Raw genomic sequence first — 27758 nt, forward strand, 5'->3', positions numbered from 1 at the left:
TACCTTGTCCAGTGCCGAGCGTGTGGTCATGCGAAGGTCCGGTAGAAGCGCTAGACGTCATACCGGATCCCGTAATCCAGTCAAATTCATCTCCCCCAGTGTTCGACCAAGTGCAGTGGCCAGATTCGAACGTACAGTCCCCTGTTGGTGACGACAATAATAGAGTTGTGTTCTCTCACATGTGGATACAATACCCAATCAATTTTATTTCTGAAGTGGGGTGGCTTAGGCCCATATCACTGTTATATAGTCATGGGAGACATTCTCATTTCATAAAATAAGGATATTTTGTTTGCCAAGCATTGTTTTGCACACACGAATAGTGAAGTAGGTCAGAATACTTGTCACACGACTTGTGTTCCAATCTTGAAGTGTGTGAAAGTGAACTTTGGAAATGTACACGCACATGGGTGAACATAGGTGGTAGATGTCCTCGGAGATGTTGACGTCGGTTTGGTGGTGGTTGTTGTTGCTGGCAGAGTCTTACTTTTCGTGGGAATGACTGGAACGAAATACATAACCTTGTTTAAAAATATGAGAGGTGTTACTCGTAACTCTGATAAAAACAAGATACCAAGCCGGCGATATCTGAAATGCTGTTATAAAATCTTAGTCCCCATAATGACATATCTAATTGCAGACGCTCTATGATGTCTCCAAAAACATTTTTTAAGTTTTTAAATTGAACAAGGTTTTCGGTTTCTGAGAGGTCAGTGCTGTACGAAAATATCATCGGATCTCTGACCTTTCGGAAATCGATGACCGTGATGAGCGTTATGTGAACAAGCCCTTGTAGAAAAAGGGCATAGTAACTATGTGACATGCCTATCTCCTGGGTGTGTACTTATGGGTCAAGTAGTAAGATATGAGTACATCATCAGTTAATACGCCAAAGATCAGTGAAAATATGAAGAGAGATTAAGCAGACAGGGAGATCCCTGAAAACGGTCTTGATTTGGAAGGTCTGTCGTCAGCAGCACCAGAAATGATAACACAAGCCACTCAAAGGTGAAACTTTACGGTGAATGGCTGAGACATATTTTGTCATGAGACAGGGCATTATTTCGGAACAGAGTCCTTTCCAATATCATAGAAACTTTGCAGGTGATGAAAGTATCAACTCAAAGGATAACAAGGCCACCGGAGGGCAAGTTGCTCGTGATAATCCAGCTGTTTGAAGATGACCCAGAAAGATTCTTGCAACGATTTGTTAATATTGATGAAACATGGGTTCACCACAATAACAATAAAAAGGGTGTAAGCACTTGACATCACTACTAGCCAAAAAGTGTCCAGGCAATACGTCCATCATAATGTGTTGCCTTTTCTTGGCAGTTACACCATGCAGGTAAAACAGAGACAAGCTCTTGACACAGCTTTAATCAAAGGTAGGACCATTTAATTAAGTGAATAAACATTTAAGTGAGTATTTAGTTGAGCAAGTACCATTTATCAGTTTTAAAGCTAGTTACTCCTTGCTTGAATTAATTTTAGTTGAGTTTGACTGACATATTGTATGTGTTACCTTGCTGAGAGCAAGGCCAGTCGATGAGTTTAATGTCATCGATGAAAATGTCACCTTTCTCCCCGTCTCCTCGAACAGCCTCGATCACAACCTGACAATTGGACAATAAGCTGTAGATTTCTCTTTTGCCAGTATATATGAGCCAACGAAGAGATGTTATCATAAAACTGAATTATATTGCATACATTGTACCAGAAATATCTTTAAACATTAGAATACCTTAAGGGCTTCTTCACACTTATTTCGAACTGACAGGAATCAAGAGTCAACCAGAAAAAAAATCCAAAATTAGAACTGCGTTTGGGAGAAAATATCCAAATAAACACATTTTTAAGCTTTGTAAGAATCCGGCTCTCAGATGCTATCTGTCGTTTAAGTGACAAGTGGCCAGAATCTTTCATGCGATCCGGCCTGAAGTTCTGACTGTATTCAGGGTGTATCTCAGGTACATTCAAACTGTATTCCAACTTCACTCTAAATGTTCCGATTCAAGATTATTCAACCTAGTCCTAAGTCCAGCAGAACTCGAGATACATTCCCACTCATTAGAAGCACATTCCAGACATCCGGGCAGGATTTGAAGTGGCCTGTCTTTTATATTCTCCCTCGAATATGTTCAGAATACTTATAATGCAGTAAAAATAGAATGCATTTAGGATGCAGAAAGAATACATAGAATGCAGTTCGAATGCATCTCAAATGAAGCTCGATATTTTTCCATATCGAATGTTCCTGTTCAAAACATTCGAGCATGTTACAAGAATTGACACGAATAGTTGGAAAGCATTTGGGATGCAGTGAGAAGTTCTAGAATTCAGTTGGAATTTCCAACAATCTCCAGAAATTTCAACAGTTTCAACAATTTCCGACAGTATTCCGGGTCATCCCTTCTCATGTGTGAAAGGAGTTTGAAACTAAGAATGCCATACTTTACTAAGTCTAAATAATACTCATTCGTCATATCCACACACGACAATAGAAGATACAAGCTATCTGAAAACAACGCACTTTGGAATATCATTCAAAACGTTTTACAATTGAAATGTTTTACAAATGCTTGACTAACCTGAAAGTCTGTAGCCCCTGGAAGGGGAATTCTCGCCTCAATCCAATCGGTTCCCTGGTTGCCATGGCGACTCCAGATGCGGTTCCTTGTGGTGTGAGTCTTGCCATAGACGTTGAGGTTGTTGACGTGCTCTCCGTACATGGTGTAGTAGAAGAGGAGACATTTGGACTGACCACTGGGGATGGTCAGCAATGGACTGATCAACTGTGCATTGTCTCCCTTTGCACCGCCGGACGATCCCGCGTGGATGTAGTGTCCCTCTGTTTACAATGTTAGCAACGTTAGAGAAGCTACTTGAGAAAACGACAATGTGTGGGTGGCTTGACGTTTCTGCAAGGATGGTCAGTATTCTATTTACACCATATCATGCACAGTGTGTGCGGGGACAAAAACTCAGGTGTTTGGCACAGGACCAGAATGGCGTGTAAAACTGACGATTATAATCCTATGCAATGCATTCAATACCAAGACGAGTGAGTGAGGAAGTGAGTGAGTGAGTGAGTGAGTGAGCGACGAAGATGCTTGGCTGCTTGCACTAGTTTGAACCCCTGCCGATTTTGTTGCACAGTTTTTGCGGGGACGAAAGCTCAGGTGTTTGGCACAGGACCAGAATGGTGTGTAAAACTGACGATTACAATCCGACGCAATGCATTCAATACCAAGACGAGTGAGTGAGTGAGTGAGTAAGTGAGTAAGTGAGGAAGTGATCGACGAAGATGCTTGGCTGCTTGCACTAATTCGAACCCCTGCCGATTTTGTTGAACCATTACAAAAAAATAATACAATAGGAACATACACATCAGCGGAAACAGCAGTTGAAGAAACAGTGGAGTAAGAAATAAAAGCTTTAACATACTTCCATTAGTGTGGTCGCCGCTTGGACCAGCGCCGGCTTGGTCAGTCCATGGCATCCGATTCCAGTCAAACTTGTCGGATCCTTGATCTTGTGTCCATAGACAGAAGTCCGTTTCAAAAGGGCAGTCAAGCGTTGTGCTGACAGCTTAAAGAACAAATTCAGTTACATGAATTCAGTTATAGCCTCACAAGAGGAACAGCAGGATGACTATAGTTTGTTGGTGTTTTGTGTTTCAATATTTCTGTTTTATGGTGACGGTGACGGAGTTATAGTTAGGAATATCTTTCTACGCAAGTGGGACACGGTGACATGTGTCAGCCAATTCCTCTCATACCAGCAGAGTCGAACTGAGACTGGAAGGCAACCATCCATTCGAGACATAAGAAGTTCGGGATATGAACTTTAGAGCAGATGCGCACTTCTTAAATACGATGTCGAAACAAAGGTAGGTGGTTTAAATCCGAATGACGTGTTTCAATACACGAGAGTGCGTAGAAGCTATGACTGCGCTGCTTTCAAAATGTAGTGATGAATTACCTAGTATCTGTTCTAGAAACCCATCCTTTTATGTAATCTGCGCTGACCATCATTTCCCAGATTTGGACCTACTGACAATAGACAAGGTTTGACAGTCCTCAACATCTTATGGATATGTAAAGACTTATACATAAGGTTGGATGAGCAATGTTTGGTCAGTAGAGATGGTACACTTCATCACCTGCTGAACAGGAGCCGTTGGCGATGTTAACGTCATCGATGGCTGTAACACCTTGGTTGCCACCACTCACGCCTTCAATCACCACCTACAACAAGATGAGACTGTCGTCAGAACAGAACTAGTTTTCTTCCCTACAGTATTTTTGAGTTTTTTGGGACAACATCATTTTGTATTGTTATCGATCCTGACTTGTGCCAAGAGTGACAAAAGTCTCCCTCGAAAGTAATATCCGGAATGGTTCTTTCAGGAAGTTAGCCTATTTTGTGGACATTGCTGAACTAAAATGCTTAAAATACTTAAACAACAGTTATGGTTGTACTTTGTGATTACCAGTCAGCATTGTTTTTCTCACAAGTCAGTAATATTTGTTCATGCTGCCTGGTTTCACTTCAGGTGTTACAGTCAACAAATCGAATGATCCCTACGTTATAAAAGAGCCCAGTAGTTCAAGCGTTTGATCGTCAAACTGAAGACCCGGTTCGAATCTCCACAAAGGTACAATGTATGAAGAGCATGTCTGGTACCCTGAACTATTGCTAAATGCGGTGTAAACCTACTCTCATTCAATCACTCACTCACATTAAAAGGGAGCTTGACGTTCACTGAGAACTGCCCCATCAGCCAGTGGGTTCCCTGATTGCCAGTCCTCTTCCAGGTAGGTGTTGATGGAATGACTATTCCTGTTTGAACGTAGACGTTGAGTGCACTGCCGTTGCTGCCGTACATGTTGTACCAGAAGGTGATACAACTCTGACCTGCCTGGGCGAGGGGACTGGACAGCTGGGCTTTATCCCTGGTTTTCCCACTGACCGAAGATGGTTCAGAGAGGATGTAGTAGCCATCTAAATGATAAACATTGATTAACATTGATTTTTCGCTCCAAGATCAGAGATACCAAGTTCCAGATTTGTATTTGACGGTCACTGGATACTTGTCCAAACAAGAAGTTCTTCATAAGTGTTCCCTTAGAACTGATACAAATGAAAGGTGACATTGATGGACATCACCTTCTCTATTATGAGGAACACACCATGGAATAGCCTAGTGGTTAAAGTGTTCGCTCGTCACGCCGAAGAAATGAGAAACATTGATTGAGTCTTCGCCAGAGATGCCAAGTTCCAGATATATATTTGACGGTCACTGGATCCAGATACTTGTCCAAACAAGATAACATCAGAAGTCTTTCTTTATAACTGATACAAATGAAAGGTGGCATTGATGTACATCAACCTTCCAGAGTGGTAATTGTCCACGCCGAGGACCCGGGTTCGATTCCTCACGTGGGCACAATGTGTGAAGCCCAATTCTGGTGCTCACCGCCGCGATATTGCTGGAATATTGCTAAGAGCGGATTAAACTCTCACTCACTCACTCCAGAGTATACTCTTACGTCTGAATGTAGGGTAACAAGGGATTCCTCATGATAAAGAGGTTCGCATCCACAAATTAGCACCTTTCAGGATTATAGCTGCATTTGAGAGCGATATTAACGTCACGTCAAATTGTCAAATAGTCACGATCTCAAATAAATGGGATGTTTTACACCGTTTGGGGAAAAATACCAGCTTGTCTTTGTGTTTGGTTTGTTTGTTTGTTTCAAGTTCGAGCTTCATGTCATCTAAAAATAATCCAGTGCCAGTAAGTATTTCCTTTGGTTCGATGTAAGGTACAAACCAGGGGATGCATGTACACAGTGAGAAAAAAACATATATTATTATCACAATTATCTTTACATTATACCTGCTTGTATATATGAGTATAAAACGTAGTAGAGAGAAGATAATTGCAGCAAGGAGTCTTACAGAGATATTTGCTTGTATACATCCTGAACAGCAAAAGAAACGCAACGCTGACTTTTTGTCAAGTTTTAAAATAGAAGACATAAACATGAACGCTTACTTTTTGGAGCTTTCATTGTTTCGAAACCTTCCGTTGGTTTGCTGTTTAGTATATAAACATAAATGTAGTCAAGGAAGATGATTGCAATGATAGTACGCGGAGTTTCACATGCATTGCCGATGTGCCATTAAATCAAATCCACTTGTATAATTAATTTAAAACGTAGTTGCGGGGTGATTGCAATGGTGTAAAGAGTCTTACGGGAGATGCCAAAGGTATGATCTGTGGAAGGGCCAGTTCCAGAAGTGACACCCTGTCTCCTCTTCCATTTAGAGAGATCCATTTTTGTGATCTGAACCCAGCCACAGAAGTCGTTTTCAAAGTTGCAGGAAAACGCTGCCGTCCCTGACGACGGTGTCGTCACTTTGGCTGTCGTCTGTGGAATGGCAGCGGCATTCGGCGGAATTACTGTGTATAACAAATAACGGTTTATAGCCTGAGAATGTTATAACCATACCAATTTGCCTAACTTCCAATGAGTAAATTGTCTATAATTCTATTTATAAAAACATACAAGAATGATAAACCTGTATTTCATATGATTGAAAAGCAATTTATTTATCGTTCCTGTAGCAACCTGTCGAGCACTTACTTCCACAGGTCGATGTCGTGACGGTGATGTCGTCAATGGCGATGTCGCCAGTGTAGCTATTGCCTCGGACGCCTTCAAAGATGATGATGTAACTATTGAACCTCTCTGAGATTGGTGCTTGACCAAACAACCAGTAGCTGCTATGGTTACCAGACTGATGCCAGATCATGTTGTCAGTTCGTCCTGTTCATGAATGAATGTGAAGAACAGCATTCATACATTACATACATTTAGTAATGTAGTCATGAAAAGTCAAGAGAGTTGTATTTATTGTATGAAACTGTTATCACTCAAACGGGTACATTAGAAATATATTTGAATGCGTACCAATTACCATATTTGTGACTGTTTTGTTTTAGCAAATATCACGCGGGGACACCCGAAAATGGCTTCGCACATTCTACCCATGTGAAGAGTCCATCTTGTGTGAATACTGGGCTACCCAACCACCCAAATTACTCACTAAATCAAATAAGCCTATTTCTGGGACCTCATTGTCTAACGTGTATTTATGTCTACTTGAAGTGTGAGTGCGTGTAGATAATCTGTCTCCTTGAAGTGTGAGTGCGTGTAGATAATCTGTTTACTTGAAGTGTGAGTGCGTGTAGATAATCTGTCTCCTTGAAGTGTGAGTGCGTGTAGATAATCTGTTTACTTGAAGTGTGAGTGCGTTTAGATAATCTGTCTCCTTGAAGTGTGAGTGCGTGTAGATAATCTGTTTACTTGAAGTGTGAGTGCGTGTAGATAATCTGTCTCCTTGAAGTGTGAGTGCGTGTAGATAATCTGTTTACTTGAAGTGTGAGTGCGTGTAGATAATCTGTCTCCTTGAAGTGTGAGTGCGTGTAGATAATCTGTTTACTCCTAATCTCTGGCTAAACTTTGAGAACTGGTTTAAACCCAACTGGTTATTTATGTTGGTAGCGGGCGTACCTAAGTCAGAATGGTGTTGTTGGCAGCGTCTGACCCCAGTCTATAAATTGTTTCCTTGTCGGACGCTTTTAATATCCTGTATCTAATTTCAAACCTTTCTTAAATAGGCAATATATTGCTCTTTTCCATACTGTTCTCCAATTAGCAAATATCATAGAACTGTGTAACTTAATTCAAGTCGTACTATGGGCAGAATATTGCTGACGGGGCTTAAATTAAACTCACTCGTTCATGGAACCGTGAAGATCAGGAGTAAAATAGGTCTTTAGCTACCCCATTCGTGACCAACGCGTGTTACTCCGGGACAAGCCGAATAGCGATCTCCTAGGAGTTTACGGAAAGGGGCGAGTGGTGACGAACGCGGTTACCCATGTTTGCCACAAAAGGCATCTATGTTTGTCGTGAAAGGCGACTAACGGGATCGGGTGGTTAGGCTCGCTGACACATGTCATCGTTTCCCAGTTGCGCAGATCGATTCTCATGCTTTTGATCACTGGATTGTCTGGTTTATCCTCGATTATTTACAGATCGCTTCCATATAGCTGAAATATTTCTAAATACGACGTAAAACTGAACTCACTAACTCATGTTATCGGACCAGTACTTACCATACTGTTCGTGTCAACATCAATGCATGACTATTTTCTCAAGTGCGACTTACCAGGCACCCTGATGTAGACGTTGAGGGAACCGACTGTCGCCCCGTACATGCTGTACCAGAAACTGATGCAGCTGTTGCTGCTGGGCGAAGGGGAGAAAGTCTGACTGACCAGCCGCGCCTTGTCTCCGGGCAGTCTGGGGGCCGAGGTTTCAATGTAAAGATACCTGCCTGCAAACATACCATGGCAAACCTTGTCACCCTTGGAGACTCTGGAACGTGTATCTTTGTCCCTGACACATATATTACTTCTCACAGATTACCACGGGTAGATCATCTCTGACAAATTACCCATTGCAGATTACCCATGTCTCATAATCATTGGTATATTGGCATAATTGCCTGGCATAATTGCCCGGCATAATTGCCCGTCACATAACCAATGTCAGATCACCCCTGCCACATGACCCCTGTCATATCATCCATTACAAATCACTTCTATGTCAAGTCATCCCTTTCAGATTACCCTGGCAAACCACCCCTATGACATGACCCCAGCCAAATTACCCTTGACAGACCACACCTGTCAAATGAACTCTGCCAGATTACCTTTGAGGCCACTCAAGCCATATCTCCCTTGACAGAACACCTCCTGCACATTATCCTGAGAGAATATCCCTTTAAAATCACCCATGCCACATTACCCTTGACAGACCCCCCCCCCTCCAACTGTAAAATAACCCTTGGCAAACCCTCCCAGTCATATCACCATTGACAGACCACCCTGTCAAATCACCCCGGAAAGACTACTTTTACCCTTGACAGACCACCCCCTGCACATTACCCTTGACAAACCACAATTAACAAATTGTCCTTGAACGACCACCCCTGCCAGATTACCCTTGACAGACCGCACCTGCTACATTACCCCTGACACATATAAGCCCTGTCAAAAACTAAAGGATGGTGACACGGAGTCTTGAATATTAAAACATTCACATAAGTGTCATCTCGTCTTTTGAGATGGGTTGAAAGATGTTGTAAACACACTGTCCGTATACCATCAGTTAATTCCCAACCGAATTATTCTTTGTGATTTTCTGAGCTGCACACCTTGTCCAGTGCCGAGCGTGTGGTCATGCGAAGGTCCGGTAGAAGCGCTAGGCGTCATACCGAAGCCCATATTCCAGTCAAATTCATCTCCCCCAGTGTTCGACCAAGTGCAATAGCCAGAATCGAAAGTGCAATCGCCTGTTGGTGAAGACAATAATAGAAACTTAATTCCCAACAGACACGCAGTTGTGTTCTCTCAGATGTGAATACAATACCAAATCAAGTTTATTTCTGAAGTGGGGAGGCCTTAGACGCACATGACTGTTACATACAGTTCATGGGAAACATTATCATTTCATGCTATGAGGAGATTTTGTTTGTACACACAAATGGCACAGTTGGTAAGAATAGTTTCAATTTTGTGATATGTAGACTAGACTAAGTATTTTGTCAGGCATACATGTGGTTCTAGTTTCTTCATAGGTACCACAAATACAAATAAAATGACATTCATCCTCGATAAAAGGCTTTTTACAAACTGAATACATTCTTTCTGGTCTATCCTGCTTAATATATCGGCCCGTTTCTATTGCTAAGGTGTGAGAGCCAATTCTTAGGCGAGCTAGAGCATTTCTTAAGTTTGACAGTGGTAAAATGTTTTTTAACATCTTACGACCAAACAACTTTTGAAACGAAAAACATAAGCAAGTTTTTGAACCATTGCATGGGGTCGTCCCTTTCTTGATTTTGACGTTTTTTCAAGGAGGTCGAGAAATCTCTTAGAACATTGATTTTGACACTCATCTTGCATCACACATTTGTTAGTATCTGTTTCTAGTTGTTTGTTTTAAAATGAAAACCGTATATGCAAATTAGATGTCATACACCAATCATCTTTCAACATCGATTCCATTCCAAATAACTCTTGTTGTAAGGAAGTGCAAATGGTGAAGTGCACTCTCAAAACATGCAATAATGCCATATCAACATTGATTGCTTCCGATAAATCTCCTAAATATAGCACTGTTTTTACATATCTGTCAACATACAAACCTAACCACGTGGAGTGTGGTTGAGCGTTCAACGTTTTACCATACCGTGGTTTTCAGCTTACCTGGATTAGAACATGCACCCACTGTGAAACTGACATCGTCCAGCGCTATGTCTGATTCATAACCTGAGCCTCGGACACCTTCAAACACCATCTGTATTCCATATGGGACATTTTGTTAATAGCACCCCGTTATCATGCAACGATATTTATTTGCACGATACACATTTCGCATATGAAAATGAAAGATGCTAAATAACTTGTTCTTAACGAAAGCCTAATACATACTTTTCGGTTCGCTATTTTTCGTAGCTTCGATTATTTTCTTGTTGCTTCTAATACTTTCTATTTTTCTTTGATTTTTTTTCAAAATGTCTCGTTGCTTAACCTGTCTTTCCGAAACTTGACATTTGCTTTATGAAGTATTGGTTGCACTGAGCATTTTCAAGTTTAACTTGAAGAAAGGAGAACATAGCCAGATAATTGAGTTTCTTATTTTTACGCTCCACTCCGTCCTGAATAATTGAAATAACAACGAGTATTTGAAATAAAGAGAAAATACTTTATATACTCACGAGCAAAAGAAAGTACACAGTTGTTGCAATCCCAAATATGCGTTCTAACTAGTAAAATCGTTGAAGATCATTGTTTGTATAGAACGCAAACACCTTGTTTCTTTTGTCAAAATGCAACCAAAAACATTTGAACGTGATTTTTGTTCCATGCACGAGCAAGTTTAGTACAGAGAGTATAAAATATGTCTGTCGCGTAAACTGAACAATCACCTGACAAACCTCACGAGAAACTTCCAATAGTGACGTCGGCACCACGAGAATGGACCACAGGAATGTCACAAATGGGTACTTCCAAGAGCCATATTGCAAGGACATTAGGTTGCACAAGACAAACCATAATTCGGCTCTTTAACCGTATCAGTATGATAGGCTAGACATATGATCGACCCAGAAGTGGACGTCCCAGAGTCACAACACCCATGAGGGTTGCTGTCCGCGGGTTATTCACCTACACAATCGGATGCTGACGCTTCCACATCATTGGGTCGTCACGTGAGCCGATTCACAGTGACCAGGTGACTTGATGCTGTTGGCACATGGTCCAACAGACCGCTGTGTGGAATGACCTTGACCTCCCAACATCGTACGTACCGCCTGCAGTGGTCACCACTACGTCACTGTTTATTGTTACAATGTCATTTTGCTGATAAAACACGTCTATTGCAGTGTGCTGCAACATACATTTTCCGTTTCATCAACAGGGTTTGTTACTTATATCTTACTGGAAGAAACACAACCTGTGTACTTTCTTTTAATCGTCAGTATATTTTATGCTGCCGCAGTGTCAGCATTAGGCTTTCGAAGTTCTTTACCTATATAGCAGATTTAGATAAATTATAGTTAGATATAAAACATATCCAAATAGTCGACGCCCATACTTGCTGGTTGTGTAGAAATTTCTGTTTAGGTTTTAGGTCTGGTGTATCGGAATATGGGAAATAAACAGTAGTGTTTTCGACCACGCACCTGGTATCCTGAAGCGGAAGTTGCAATGAATGCTGGGATTGTCGTCTCTCCAACTGTCCATCTGTTGCCTTGGTTACCGCTACGTGAAAATAGTGGTCGACCTGTGTTGTTTCCGTCCTGCAGCGATGTCAGTGTACAGAACGTACATACGTATTACGGTATTTCAAGGTCATGTCGGAATACGTTTTCATGGAATAGTTATGTTCATTGAATAACAATAGCATAACTCGTGCGATCAAGTTCTTAGGAGATGCCGACAATGTCAAGGAAATGATTGCACACAACTCAACGACATGACTGCGCACACTATTTTGAACATTCATCATTAATGATAGGAATATTTAGTGGATCAATATGAATGTTTGATTGACAGTTTGACATCAAACGGGTAAACAAATAATAGTTTCCAGCTACCAATAATCGACAAGACAATCCGGTGATCAAAGTTATGAGCATCGGCCTACGCAGTTTGAACATGATGACATGAGTTAACCAAGTTAGCGAACCTGATCCCGTCAGTCGCTTCTGACGACAAGCATACGGTCTGCTGCCCGAAGACCAATTCTAACACATGTTCAAGGGTAGATGGCAATAAATGATAGTTATTTTTATGTATGTATATATATGTAAAATATACCTTAACATAGACGTTCAAGGTTCCCATGGAAGATCCGTACATGTAGTAATAGAACTTAACACACATTTCCTGGTTGTCATGATAGGTCGGCGACAAGATGCGTGCTTTGTCCCCCTGTTTTCGGGCTGATGCTTCAGTGTACAGATAGTGACCTGATCGACAAAAAGATTAAAACAGTGAAGTGCCCCTCTAATCTCGAACTTCCGAATCGGTTATCTCGAAATAGTTTGCTCTGGAGTAAACGTATGCCCAGTAGTTTGATGTATATAATCGTCTCTAAGTCTCCATCCATGGTTATTTTGATATATATATATATCTAATATGAAAGCGAGTTTTTACGCCGCACTCAGCATTATTACAGCTATATGGCGGTCTGTAAAAAAATCGAGACTGTTAGACAATCCAGTGATCAACAGCATGAGCATCGATCTACACAACTGAGAATCGATGACGTGTGAACAAAGTACAAAGTCGGAGAACCTGACCACCCGATCCGGTTAGTCGCCTCTTTCGACAATCACAGTTGATAGTCGCCTTATACGGCAAGCATGGGTTGCTGAAGACCCACTACAGACTCATAATTAATCTGTCCACATTTTTCAGTATAACCTGACAGTCGCCTACCGCTTCTTGTTCCGTAGGTGTGATCGTTGCTGGGTCCTGTGCCTCTGCTGGATGTCGTATGTGACGTCCACGTCCAGTCAAAGTTGTCGGTCTTGTCCTGAGTGAAGCCACAGATTGACGTAGTTTCAAAGTCACATTTCCTGACGACCTGTCCTGGGTGGACAGTGGTGTGGACAGTCGGTGGCATTGCGTCTGCAGAGAAAAGTATGCAGTTACACAAACCTAAAACTGATGAGCGTGTTACACACTTTCTATATAAGTAACTGAAAATCCTTCCTCACATGACGTCACTTCCGTTTCGCTCCAGTGCTCTGGCGACAGAGATACGTAACCTGTGAGGTGGTTCGTTTGCTGTCGAGACTGAAGCGCACGACATTTTGGCAACTTTTAATCGCTCAGTATCAGTCTACCACAAGTTTTTAAAGAACGAATTTGGTGTTCAGCTTAAGGCTAACCACAAGTCTTTCATATGGTAATAAGAGGTCAAAAACTAAAGTTTATTTGTTCTTCAAGTTGTAGTTCAATTAGATGAACAGACCAGTCCCTGCTTCTTCAACAGATGGCTGCTTTTGCATGTATCTGTCACCTGCCAGTCATAGGGCAGGACACGCTTTTATAGCCCAACCATGGTGTCGTTACTTATTCAAAGTGGTTCAAAAACATTTTTCTAACAGTCTAAATCTTAAAATGATGGGAGCTTTTTAGTAAAGATATCCAGTGGTAGTGGAAATTATTTTGTTGCTTATTTCCTGAACCCCCACCCCATCCACACGCCATTGCCTTTCCCTTCAATCAAAAGTTGTAAACTGAGGTAGGTTTGCGAATTGTACAGAAACAGATGCCATGTTCTGTCATGTTCATCACATTCATGATTTATAAGTTCATGACGGAGGCAGGTCGGCTTCTGTACCTCTGCATGCATTATCTGCCAATAAGACGTCATCGATGGCAATGCCTCCACTAAAAGCGCCTGCCATCACAGCTTCTATAACAATCTGAAACAAGAGTGTTGAACAAAACTTAAAAAAAAATAAAACATTTGTACTGAAATATGACGGGTACTAACAATACCAGTAGCAGCGATAGTAGTGGTTGTAGTGCTAGTTGTAGTGGTCCTAGTAGATGAGTGACTTTAGTTTTACGCCGCACTCTGCGATATTGCATCTACATGACTGAAGTCTGTAAATAATCGATTCTGGACCAGAAAATCCATTAATCAGCGGCGGTCTGTAAATAATCGAGTACGGACCAGACAATTCAGTGATCAACAGCATGAGCATCGATCTACGCAAATGGGATACGATGGCATATATCAACTAAGTCAGCGACCGTGACCACTCGATCCCCTTAGTTTCTTACGACAAGCATCCGTTACTGAAGATCAGTTCTTCAGACGAAGATCTTCTGACTAGATTATTTGCAGACCGCCTCCACATAGCTAGGATATTGCTGAGTGTGGCGTTATACAACAACCAACAAACCAACCAACTAGTGGTAAGCATACATTAAACATGGGAAATATACGTGAAAGCTATTGGGTGCAAAGCATCCGAAACCTTCTACTAACCGAATATGGCGTATGCCCTTCTACCACGGTGATGGCAGCATGGTTCCAGGTCGGGCCCTGGGCTCCTCTCATGGTCCAGATGGGGCTGCCGATGGTGGGAGTGGACTTGAGGTAGACATTGAGTGTGCCGATGTGGTCACCGTGCATGTGGTACCAGAAGGACAGACACTGGGTCCCCAAGCGAGGGGTGATGGTCTTACTCTGGATTCTTGCTGTCTTGTTGGCCGTCTGTCCGCTGACCTCTGTGTAGAGGTAGTACCCCTCTGGAATACATTTGATTAAAAAAAGTGAGCAATATTTCAGTAATATCCGGACTCTCATGTCACATCCACAGGAGTGAAAAATGCCACGTACCAACAATAGTCCAGCAATATCACGATCCGCCTGGGAGCATAGGTGTATCGTAGGCATCAATATTCTAGTGATATCCCTGCGGTCGATGTGTTTTCCTTTCAAGGAAAACCAGTGACTGATAGCAAGAGGGTTGATACTATCCTCTGGGTCATGATGACATACATTCAACAGTGTCATTTAGGATAATGTGAACTGGTGACACTGAGAAGCAGTGGCGGATTATATAATCAGGATGTACATATTGTTTGTTTGGGTGAGAGGAGTGATATAGGACGTACTGCCTGTTGTGTGGTCACCATGGGGTCCAGTCCCATATGACGACGTTGTTCCCTGATGTCTTGTCCAGTCGAAGTCGTCGTTCTTCATCTGAATCCAGCTGCACATGTCGTTGTCAAAGTTGCAGGTGACAGGCTTGGACGCTGAAACACAGTGAAACATAGACTCATTTTAGTAAATGGTAAAAATGACTTCAATTCATTTAAAGAGTTCATTTTATTTAAAGAAATATGCTGTATTAAAGTGACAAAAAATAAAACAACAACAAAAGGTAAAAAAATGCAAGTGCGGGGTCATAAGTCTCTGAATATATCAAGTTTGATAGTAACAAACAAACAAACACATTCAACAGAAAAGGAGCCCGAGTGAAACCAGAGATAGATTCAGAAGTGTTTCAATACTTCCGAGCGTGTAAGAGCTTTGTTTTGAGCCTTTGACAGTCAAAAGTAAACTGACGGACAAAAGAAACGCTGGTTTCACAAACCTGGTTGCAAAACTGATTCAAACTCAAAAACATTGTTTACAGCAATATAGGAACATTCTTGCAAACCCAACCTTCGTGGCTGATAACATGTAATGAACGTGCAGCATGATTTTTGGGTGAAATCTGCGTTTTTGCATATAATTTCAAAAGTGCTTTTACGAAAATTTCGTGCAAAGATCGGGTATAAATAATGACTAAAACTCTTCTCTGACATTCGACCGTTTAGATTTGATGAACAAGAATGCCACGTTTAACATCTGTACAGCGCGAGAGAGCGATAGGAATGCTGGAGATGGGTGCAACCCAGTCCAGGGTTGCGACAATCATGGGCTGTCATAAAACCACGATAGAGAGACTAGTGCAACGTGTCAGACAGACTGGTCAGACATCAGACAGACCACGGAGTGGAAGACCGCGGGTAACAACGCAAAATGAAGACCGCTATTTACGTCTGCTTCACCTTCGTAACTGATTCCTCACTGTTACGTCATCAGCAAGAGATGCACTACAACACCCAATCAGCAGGAAGACCGTGGCCCGACGTCTCCGCCATTATGGACTGAGGGCTTATCGACCATTCAGAGGAATGACCTTGACCCTGCAACATCGACGGAACCGATTGAGGTGGGCTCGAACTGTGCAACTCTGGCAAAGACGACAGTGGGACAGAGTGGTTTTTTCGGATGAAAGCAGATTCAAACTCTTCAATGCTGACGGCCGAGTGCGCGTGTACAGACGTAGAGGGGAACGGACGTCACGTTGTTGTGTTCAAGAGGTGCAACCCGATGGTGGCGACAGTGTGATGATATGGGGCGATATTTGTGGTGACAGGAAGACTGATTTGGTTGTCATTAATGGTAATCTAAATGCTCAAGGATATATCAACCAGGTATTGAGACCAGTCGTGCTTCCCTTCATACAGAATAATCCGAGAACTCTGTTTCAACAGGATAACGCCACTCCACACAGTGCACGTGTTACAAGGGACTTTCTGAACGCTAATAACATCCAGGTTCTTCCTTGGCCAGCCAGATCCCCCGACTTGAATCCGATAGAACATCTGTGGGATCACCTCGGGAGACGTCTTAAGCAACGTCAACAACGTCCTCATGACCGACAGACGTTAACGCATGCCCTGCAAGAGGAGTGGCGTCAAATCATCCCAGCAACTGTCAGGAGACTGGTTACATCTGTTAGACGTCGTGTCAGGGCGTGCATTCGTGCTAGAGGTGGACACACTCCATACTGATGACATTTTCTTAATTTTGGGTGATTTCGGTGTGATCGACTTATGGACAATCCAACTGCTTGAACAAAATTCATTATAATTTCTTAAATATCCACCACATTTTTGTTAGAGCGTGAAGTTGTGTTGTCAGTTACCATCTCTTTGATATACAGTCATAATTGCTTACATATATTGTCTTACGTTTTCATTTCATAAGAAAAAATGTTGCCAGCGTTTCTTTTGTCCATCAGTTTAGATTGTTTGATGATAGTAACAAACAAACCCAAGCAGAGATTCAGAACAGCTAGACCTCCTTCATTTAAGGCTTTTACCACGGCAGCGAGGCTAGGCTGTAGGGAATATAATGTGGCTCAGGGACTGTGAGACAAACTACGTTTTGAACAAATCGTAAGCAATGACACCGTCGTTGATATTTATTGAAGTTATATCTGTTCCTTGTGGGAGGAGAGGCCGAAGCAATGCAATGCAGGTCCCGGCTAACATGGCTTTGGTCTCAAATTTACCACATGGGTGAATTCTGCTTTTAAAATTGACAGATGACGTCATTTGATATAAAGGACAATAACTGATAAAGTAACAGGAATGATAGTTAGAAATAGGATTGTCTCTTCCACATCTTCACTTCTGTCAGCTTCCATCTTTCCTCTGGTAAAAGGAGACATGCTGGAGGCAGAACGTGGCCCTTGTTTGAGACACATAAGCTCATTTTTCAGCAACATCTTAAGCGGATGAAAGAACCCCCCCCCCCAAAAAAAAAACACCAAAAAAAAACCAAACAAAAAACCCAAAAAAACAACAACAACAACAACAAAAACAAAACAACAACAACAACAACAAAACAAAACAAAACAAAAAAACCCCACCAAAAACAAAAACAACAACAACAAAAAAACAACAACAAAAAAAACCCCCCAAAAACCCCCCAAAAAACAAAAACAAAAAAAAACAAAACAAAAAAAAAACACACAGATACATGGCTTCTGTTCCAAGCTTGAAGTGTGTGAAAGTGAATGTTGAAAGTGTACACGCACATGGTGAAACATAGGTGGTGGATGTCCTCGGAGATGATGACGTCGGTTTGGTGGTGGCTGTTGTTGCTGCTGGGGTTTTACCATTTGTGGGAATCACTGGAACGAAATACATAACCTTGTTTAAACTTCTGAGAGGTGTTACTCGTAACTCTGATATAAACAATATGTCAAACAGGCGATATCTGAAGTGCTGTTATAAAAGTCCCCATACTGATGTATCTATTTGCAGACTCTCTGTGATGTCTCCAAAAACGTTTTTAAAGTTTTTAAATTGAACACGGTATTCGGTTCTGAGAGGACAGTGCTGTACAAAAATATCATCGGATCTCTGACCTTTCGGAAATGGATGATCTTGATGAGCGTTATGTGAACAAGCGCTTGTAGAAAGAGTTGAGTTTGATTGACATATTGTAGGTGTTACCTTGCTGAGAGCAAGACCCGTCGATGAGTTTAATGTCATCGATGAAAATGTCACCTTTCTCCCCGTCTCCTCGAACAGCCTCGATCACAACCTGACAATTGTGAATTCACTTGTTATTGGATAATAACCTGTAGCTTTCCCTTTTGTCAGTATATATCATCCCCAGAAGAGATAATAACATAAAGTTTACTTCTATTGCATACATTATATTTAGCAGTGAGGGAAACTTGAAATATCTTAAAACATTAGAATACCTAAATGTTTCTTCACACTTATTTCGAAATAACGGGAATCACGGAATATCAGCCAGAAAAAAATATTTCCAAAGTTCGAACCACATTCGGGAGGGAATGTCAAAATAAAGTTTAACTTTTTTTCAAGCTTTGTAAGAAAGAATCCGACTCCCAAATGCTATATGTCGTTTCAGTAACAGGTGGAGCATTGGGGACGTTCTAACTGTATTCAGGGTGTATTTGAGGGAATTGAGCAATTCCCAGAAATGTCATTCTGACAGCATTCCGGCTCATTCCACCTCAAACTAAGAATGACATATTTGACTAAGTGTAAATATTACTCATTCGTCATTTCCACACGCGATAATAAAAGATCGCACAAGCTATTTGAAAACAACGCACGTTGGGATATCTTGCAACAAGTTTTACAATTGAAATGTTTTACACCTCCATGCCTAACCTGAAAGTCTGTACCCTCTGGGAGGGAAATTCTCGCCTCAATCCAGTCGGTTCCCTGGTTGCCATGGCGACTCCAGATGCGGTTCCTTGTGGTGTGAGTCTTGCCATAGACGTTGAGGTTGTTGACGTGCTCTCCGTACATGGTGTAGTAGAAGAGGAGACATTTGGACTGACCACTGGGGATGGTCAGTAACGGGCTGATTAACTGTGCATTGTCTCCCTTTGCACCGCCGGACGATCCCGCGTGGATGTAGTGTCCCTCTGTTTACAATGTTAGCAACGTTAGAGAAGCTACTTGAGAAAACGACAATGTGTGGGTGGCTTGACGTTTCTGCAAGGGTGGTCAGTATTTTTTATTCATACCATGCCATGCACCTTGTGTGAGGGGACGAAAGCTTAGGCGTTTGGCACAGGACCAGGACTGAATGTAAAATCGACGATTATATTCCGACGCGATGTAAAGACGAGTGAGTGATCGAGTGAGTGAGTGAGTGAGTGAGTGAGTGAGTGAGTGGAAGTAAGAAGTAGTTGTGTAAGAAATAAAAGCTTTAACGTACTTCCGGTAGTGTGGTCACCGCTTGGACCAGTGCCGGCTTGGTCAGTCCATGGCATCAGATTCCAGTCAAACTTATCGGCTGCTTGATCCTGTTTCCACAGACAGAAGTCGGTTTCGAAAGGGCAGTCAAGCGTTGTGCTGACAGCTGAAAGAACAAATTCAGATGGAACTTTATGTGTCGATTGCCTCACAATAAATCATCCCAACAGGAACAGCAGGATGACTATAGTTTGTTGTTGTTTTGTGTTGCAATATTCCTGACTTTACAGAGTGCACGTGGAAGGCAAACATCCATTCGCGACATAAGAACTGCTGGATATGAACTTTAAAGCAGATGCCCACTTCCTAAATACGATGTCGAAACAAAGGTAGTCGTTTTAAATCCGAGTGTGTGTAGAAGCTACGAGTACGCCACTTTCAGCATTTGACAATGATATGAAATGCGAGTGACAAAGAGGGATTCCACCTGCAAAGTGTTTCAATACTTCCGAGCGTATAAGAACCACGCATGCGTTGTTTTGAGCCTTTGATAGAGCCAACGCTAGATTATTTGGTGAATTGTATTAACTTAATATAATTGACAAAGCCATTTCTTATATTCATGACATCACCGAGCGTGCAGGAGCTACAAGTACGAATGCACTTTCAGCCTTTGAAGTCTAAGTTGACTGAATTGTAATATTGAATGGACTTAATAAAAATGACAATTTCCTTTCTGCATTCATGACATCTCGGCTAAAATCGTAAGCTTTACTCTTAAAAATGTAGGACAACCTGAACTATCAGATAGGAAGTATTTGCGTTGACAAACGTTTCAAAGACAGACATCTCATGAACTTACCGACATTTCCTTTTCTCACCAGGGGACGGTGAGTAGTCTAGTGGTTAACGCGCTGGCTCGTCACGCTGAAGACCTGGTTTCGAATCCCCACATGGGAGCGATGTGTGAAGCCCATTTCTAGTATCTCCCGTCGTGACGTTGCTAGAGTATTGCTATAAGCGCCGTAAAACTAACCTCACGCATTTCATCACCATCCCTAAACATAATGTATGCTATGTAGATGCACTACGCAGTAGTCCCATGCACGTGCATCTTGATAGACAATCGTCTTGCAGCCGTTGATTATACAGCTGTATAAAGCATTTGCAAAGCGAGGAATGCAACGTGCAGCTGGCATGTTGCAAGCAGACACTGCCCAGTGGCCAATACCTTCAATGTTTCAAAGTCAGTCATAGGAGTACTTGGAACAGATATCAAGAAACCAAACATATTGATGATCGACCCCGTTCAGGTCTTCCAAGGTCAACAACAGGATCGTTTCATTCGAAACCAGACTTATAGAAATTGAGTTGTTCGGGTTATTGATCAGACCTGCTGTGGTCGTCTCCAGCTGACGGCCTTGGGTTATGCCACCCATGACTGATCGTCACGTGACCGTAAGAAGAGTATGGTATAGGGCTCGTAGACCCTGGATAAATCGTTGTTGGTCACGTGTTGTTGTTCACGTGTCATATTTTCGGATGAGTCCAGGATCACGTTGGACTTCCTTGAAAGGCGTGGTCCATTCTCAACATATCTTCCACTTTTTTAAATAGTACCTTAAAAATGAAGTCTACTTTATTTGAAGAGCACACCCTCCATACAGGCATTTTTGCCTGTCCAAGCGAATGCCTGCTTGACAACGGTACATGAATCTGTATCGAAACGTCGCACTCCCGTTGTTAAGAAGTTGTTATTCATAAAGTTTGTCAATCTTGTTCTTGCCAGCTTCTAAAATGCCACTCAAAGAAATCTCTTTGGACGGTTTCCACTGTATATTGTCAAATTGTCACATGGAGGAATAGTTCGCAGTAATGGCGATAATGCTTTGTCATGTTAGCCTAAAATATTAAAAAAAATATGACGGAAACGTTTATGTGAGTGGAAGGAATGAGAAGTAACCAGCTGTTCGGGTGACGACACATGCAAGTAAATTTGTAAACGTACCTGACCCGTGAAGACCCGGGATAGAAAAGATATTCAGCAAAAGGCGACTATGCTTGTCGTAAGAGGCGACTAACGGGATCGGGTGGTCATACTCGCTGTTTTGGTTGACACATGCCATTCAAATTGTGCAAATCAGTGTTCATGCTGTTGAGCACTGGATTGTCTGGCCCAGACTCGATTATGTACAAACGGCCGGGATAGAGTCATAATAATGCTGAAAGCGGCGTAAAACTAAACTCTCTCACTCACTGCACACGTACCTGCACAATCAGCTGCTAACGCTAGCAAGAGCGCGACGAGTGCTGTAGCCATGCGTATGCTTTGGTGAAAATTGTCACCTTTCCCTGCTACAATGAAGTCTGAGCACGGGGTACTCGACTATAAAGGCCAGTGTTATTGATATGAAAGACAGTATTATCAGCTAGATGTATGTCGAAACCAACATCCAACATCGCCGATGTCGCTCTGAAGTAGGCGATAAAACACTTGAGGTAGCTGATAGTACACATCGTACCCGCTGTGCATAATACAACCTGATAGTTTCCGATAACATAGATTTTCAAAGGAATGAAACTTGGGAGTGAGTGAGTGACTGATTATGGTTTTACGCCGGTTCCATCACCTGTCCAGCTATATCACGGCGGGGTTACCCAAAATAGGCTTCACACGCCATTTGGGAAATCGAACCCGGTCTTCAGCATGACGCTTCAATCACTACTCTACTCCACAGTCCAAGGGGAGTAAGTAGAACATGGTCTGTTTCTTTTTAAAAAATGTGTCCATCAAGAAGATCCCAAATCGTGACCTCCAAACATATGGAGGCGACAGAAGTTTAACATGTGTGTTATTTTACGCCGCACTTAGCAGTATTCCTGCTTAATAAAGGTTACTAGTATATGTCACATAATTGAATGTGGACCAGATTATCCATTGAGTGCTGTCGGACTACGGAGTCGGGATACAACACACGACAACCATGTCACCGAAGTAGAAGCGCCAAGGCATGGGTTGCTGGGAAAGTGAGTGAAAACTCGTGAAGATCCGCGTTTGATCGGATCATGTGGTCATGCTCTTTACCTCGTACTCCATTTGAGTAGACTGGTGCTCATGCTGTTCATCACTCATCACTGGATTGTGTAGTCCAAGCATGATTGTCTACAGACTGTCGTCATACATAGCTGGAATATTGACAACTGCGGCGTAAAAATAAACTCACTCACTCACTTGTTCACTTACTGAAAGAATGTATGAACGAACTGCTCACCCAGTGTGGCATCAAACAACGAACCAACCAGCAACCTAGTGCTTCGACCTGCAGAGTTTATGGAGCTGAGCGCAGCGTAAAACTAAACTCACTCATTCGACGAAGGTGTACGCAACCATATTACTGGATTATTGCAGAATGCGTCGTAAAACTAAACTCACACGCTCGACCGAGTTGTAAACTGCCATATTACTGGATTATCTCAGAACGCTTCGTAAAACTAAACTCACACGCTCGACCGAGTTGTAAGCCGCCATATTACTGGATTATTGCAGAATGCGTCGTAAAACTAAACTCACTCCCTCGACCAAGTTGTTTTGAGTAAAGTGGCCATTCTAATCCATGTATCGCTTGAAGATCAATACTTGCATGATTGCATGTAAAGTAAGTGAGAGACAAATGATTAGTCACTGAATATATTTAATTTTGATAGTGACAAAGTAACCCACATAAACTGAAAAGGAGCCCGTGGAGATTCAGAACCTGTGGAAATCTGCCTGATTAGGGAAAATAATGTGGATCAGGGACTGTGAGATAGACTAGGTAAGTAGTAAAGACAATTTGACTGCGTTTTATGTATGTATGTATGTATGTATGTATGTATGTATGTATGTATGTATGTATGTATGTATGTATTATGTATGTATGTATGTATGTATGTATGTATGTATGTATGTATGTATGTGTGTATGTATGTATGTATGTATGTATGTATGTGTGTATGTGTGGATGGATGGATGGATGGATGGATGGAAGCATATATAATGTGTGTGTATGTTTGAAGTAATGGCAGTAAAACATGTGATGAAATTTTGGAATTTTGTGTCACCTACCTACTTCAATAGGTAAACGATGGCAACAGGAAAGAATATATACTCATGGAAATAAATAAGCGAACACCTGAACGTACAAGTGTCCCTTTATTGTTTTCCAGTTTTTTCACAAACTTTGCATTGCGCTGTGTGTGAAATTCTGGAAAGGAATAAACGAGCACGTGTACTTTCATGAGTTCCTTTATTTATATCCACGAGTATATATGCCAAACTCATTCTGTTTCAAGGTTTGTCAGTACAAACAAGCTCGTACTCGATGTTCGAGTATCCCCGATAAGATCAAGATCTGAAACCTCTATCACTGCGGTCTTTCCTCCTCCCTCGCGGTGATTGGCCGAGATATAGCCGCAATACTTGTCACAGCTCAGATACTTACTCAGATAAGGTCAGCTGAATCAAAAGCTGATTAAACTTGACCTTTATGAAACCGGATGTCGAGGTACAAATATTTATTTTGTATAGATGGTGGGTGCATTGTCCATTGTCATAAACATCCACAAGAATAGAATATATGTGTAACACATATTTGAAAAAGTAAATGTAAACCCAAACCAAAGCAACCAATAAAAACCATATCCCTTCCAAACAAAACAAAACAACGAAAAAAAAAATCCACAACATTAAATAAATAAATAAATAAATAAATAAATAAATAAATAAATAAATAAATAAATAAATAAATAAATAAATAAATAAATTCGTCGCTGTGACAATACGGCCTCATTCAAACAAAAGAGACAAGATTAACCAATGGTTGATATTATGAGAGACTGTCTGCTATGGTGTTTACTCACATACTGAACTCACTCAAGTCACCCAGTCTAACCATGGAATCTTTTCAACTACAAGCATAATGTAGTCTGAAAATGTCTCGGTTTATTTGGGCACTGGGGCAGCCCATGAGGTAAAGTATTCAACCATCACGCCGAGGGGCCATTCCCAAATGAGTGAAAGATGTGATGTCCTCGACTAGGCAAAGAGGACCAACACGAGTTAACTCGTATTTTATTTTTATAAATTTGCCGTAAATAACTGTCTCGCTCACACAGCAAACGTCTATCAGTTTTTGCAATACATGCAAGAGTATATTATTCAACTCTTCTTAACCCGCCGTTGACAACTTCCGTTGTAAGATGGTCATCCTCCCCAGTGCACTAGTATTCAAAGTGTATTTCTGACACTTTGACGTCTCCGAAAGGTAGGACGTAACTTGCATTTAGCCCATTCGTCTCGTTGTACGTAGATAGTAGTCTCCCCTGCACCATCAGCTGAAAACATGACATGTGCAAAGAATAGTGAGTGAGTGAGTTTAGTTTGACGCCGCTTTTAGCAATATTCCAGCAAGACCTCTGTGGGGAACACCAGAAATGGGCTTCACACACTGTGCCCATGTGCCCATCGAACCCAGGTCTTCAGCGTTACGAGCCAACACTTTATCCAGTAAGCTGTCGCACCGCCTTTAACGTAGCGTAATAGGTGCGTGCGTCTGGTGTTTTAGGGTCTTTACAAATAATAGTCTCCTACTTTGTTCATCTTACAGCTTTTCAAAAGCAGAACACTTCCCACAATATGTCGTTGTTTCAGGCCGCATTGAGCGATATTCCAGCTACACAGCAACTGTCTGTAAATAATCGAATCTGAACCAGATAATCCAGTGATCAACCGCATGAGCATCGATCTACGTAATTTGGTTGGCTGGTTTGTTTTTTAACGCCGCAATCAGCAAGATTCCAGCTATGTGGCAGCGGTCTGTAAATAATCGAGCCTTGATCAGACAACCCAGTGATTAACAGCAAGAGCATCGATCTTCATGATTTGGATCCTGACTACACGATCCACTTACGATAATAGTGGGGTGCTGAATTCTAATACAGTGTAATCCTAAATATAACACATTACAGATCGGGTCGTGATGGAATCAGTTCTGTAAAATGCTACAGAAAATTTGCAAAATCTCACATACTTTGGTTTTTGACCTTTTTGGTGTTCGTTTAAAGTTATAGGAAAGATGTTGACAATGCCAAACTTCATTCATCGAGAAATGAAATAATATTTTCATTACACATGATTGTTTTAAACATTTTGCACACCATGCCAACACATAGTCTAAACTACAACAAAAAAAATTAAAAATTCCGCCTTCCGTTTCTGAGAATTTCCTTCCAGTTTGTATATAGGCCAGACAGTTCCGATAAGAGCTTCTATCTACTTTTATCATATGATGTAACTGTAAGTCAGAAAAAGAAGACAATATGAACTTTCCTACCTGATACGACGTCCGATCAAACTGCAACGTCAGATCGATTTGAGTGTTCGTCGAAAAATTATAATTTGTAGAAACTCCACAACCTTTATTCTTCGGAGACCCGAACTGGATGCTCTGCTTGCATTTATTGTGGTCAATATGTACGGCTGTCCGGACCAAGACTTTGAAAGGGTTTCTTCGAGCCACGATGACGGTGAAGCTGGGAACAACGGGTGAAGACGAACTCAGTCCAAACTGCATGAGAACGTGTGTTCTTTCACGTGATTGTAAGTGGAGTTGTTCGTGTCAAAACTGTATTAGAATGTGTGTTGCTACACGTGGTTGTATGTGTCTTGATTGTATGTGTCTTGTAGCTTAATGGATGTAAATCAGAGCGGTTGTTCATGTCAAAACTGTGTGAGAACGTGGTTGTATATGTGTCTTGTAGGTAGATGGGCGTGTTTAAGTGGAGTTGTTAGTGTCAAAACTGTATTAGAACGTGTGTTGTTACACGTGACTGTATGTGTTTTGTAGCTCGATGGATGTGTATCAGAGCGGTTGTTCGTGTCAAAACTGTATGAGAACGTGACTGTATTTGTCTTGTAGGTAGATAGGCGTGTATAAGGGGAGTTGTTCTACGTGTATATTGTAGGTAGATGGACGTATATCAGAGAAGTTGTTGAATATGTCCCGGAGCGGTTGGACGTAAATTGGGGTTGCTGTATGTATCATAGGTGGTTGTGCGCGTGTAGTGCTGGTTGAACGCAATTGGAGGTGGTTGTATTTGCATTGTAGTGGATGGGCGTAAATTAGGGAGGTTCTGTTTGTATCGTAAATGATTGTATGGGTATTATACTGGGTGCACATGAATTGAAATGGTTGGACATATATTGACCTTAGTTGTTCCTGTATTGTAGTGGATGCGCGTGACTTGTGATGGTTGTACGTGTGTTGTGTGGGATTGCGCATGTATTGTAGTGGATGGCCGTGAATTAGGGAGGCTGCACGTATATCACAGGACCAACAGCCGGATTGTACATCAATGAAATAAAGGCTAACACTGTTGACAATAATGATATAACCGGATTTGCGTATGTTTGCATTTCATACCTTTTTAAGCTTTCTCTAACAAATGACAGGTCACAAATAGGAGATTCATACATTCCTCCGAATATTAGTATCAACAAGTTTTGGTCGACTGCTCACGCTTTGGCAAAATTGTCAAACTGGATCCCATCCCCAGCGTACAGACAGAATAAAACAGCAAGGATATCCCTCCAAGGTACGTTTATAATGAATGTAGCTTGTCCTTATTGCAAAACATACACCTACCATTAAGATGATTGTTTCGATACAGGTTCAGAGGGAAATACATGTCCACATTCTTCCGATCAAAACGTTTTCAAATGATGCACAAGTTACAGGTCTAGAGCGTGCGGTCACTCACTTCTTAAAGAAATCACGCGTACGCTTAGACTTGATGAACGGAAACGGTACATATAAAGTATACAGTTATAGGCCTGCAATGAACGTTTCCATTTCGACCAGTGAGTGAGTGAGTTGGTCAGAACAGGGGGACAACCGAAATTGACTTAACACATTCTCCCTATGTGCGTAATTGAATCTTTAAGGCTTTAATCGATAGGCTGCCCAGCATCCCTCATTTTCACCAGCATTCTAGGAACTTGGATCAAATGTGAAAAGGGCGC

General features: G+C 41.7%; 1 protein-coding gene across 2 annotated transcripts in view; it reads right to left on the reverse strand.

The window, feature by feature from the left end:
• The window catches only part of LOC137260599 (MAM and LDL-receptor class A domain-containing protein 1-like), a 41809-nt gene extending 19726 nt beyond the window's left edge, over positions 1-22083 (reverse strand). Inside the window, exons 1-23 of one of the 2 annotated variants that reach the window (XM_067798193.1) lie at positions 21968-22083; positions 19722-19865; positions 19166-19425; positions 18473-18563; positions 18052-18147; positions 15290-15430; positions 14658-14920; positions 14001-14085; positions 13091-13282; positions 12467-12618; positions 11830-11946; positions 10352-10442; positions 9298-9435; positions 8248-8415; positions 6657-6839; positions 6266-6472; positions 4745-5007; positions 4166-4250; positions 3448-3591; positions 2592-2851; positions 1526-1616; positions 407-502; positions 4-141 (exon numbers count right to left, since the gene is read on the reverse strand). In XM_067798193.1, coding sequence (XP_067654294.1) covers positions 4-141; positions 407-502; positions 1526-1616; positions 2592-2851; positions 3448-3591; positions 4166-4250; positions 4745-5007; positions 6266-6472; positions 6657-6839; positions 8248-8415; positions 9298-9435; positions 10352-10442; positions 11830-11946; positions 12467-12618; positions 13091-13282; positions 14001-14085; positions 14658-14920; positions 15290-15430; positions 18052-18147; positions 18473-18563; positions 19166-19425; positions 19722-19865; positions 21968-22019 — 3457 coding nt within the window. In that variant the 5' untranslated portion in view covers positions 22020-22083. The remainder of the gene's footprint in view (positions 1-3; positions 142-406; positions 503-1525; positions 1617-2591; positions 2852-3447; positions 3592-4165; positions 4251-4744; positions 5008-6265; positions 6473-6656; positions 6840-8247; positions 8416-9297; positions 9436-10351; positions 10443-11829; positions 11947-12466; positions 12619-13090; positions 13283-14000; positions 14086-14657; positions 14921-15289; positions 15431-18051; positions 18148-18472; positions 18564-19165; positions 19426-19721; positions 19866-21967) is intronic. The other variant, XM_067798194.1, reaches the window with a different exon arrangement.
• Between the last annotated feature and the right edge of the window lie 5675 nt (positions 22084-27758).

This window comes from Haliotis asinina, chromosome 14, assembly GCF_037392515.1.
Source record: "Haliotis asinina isolate JCU_RB_2024 chromosome 14, JCU_Hal_asi_v2, whole genome shotgun sequence".
Lineage (NCBI taxonomy): Eukaryota > Metazoa > Mollusca > Gastropoda > Lepetellida > Haliotidae > Haliotis > Haliotis asinina.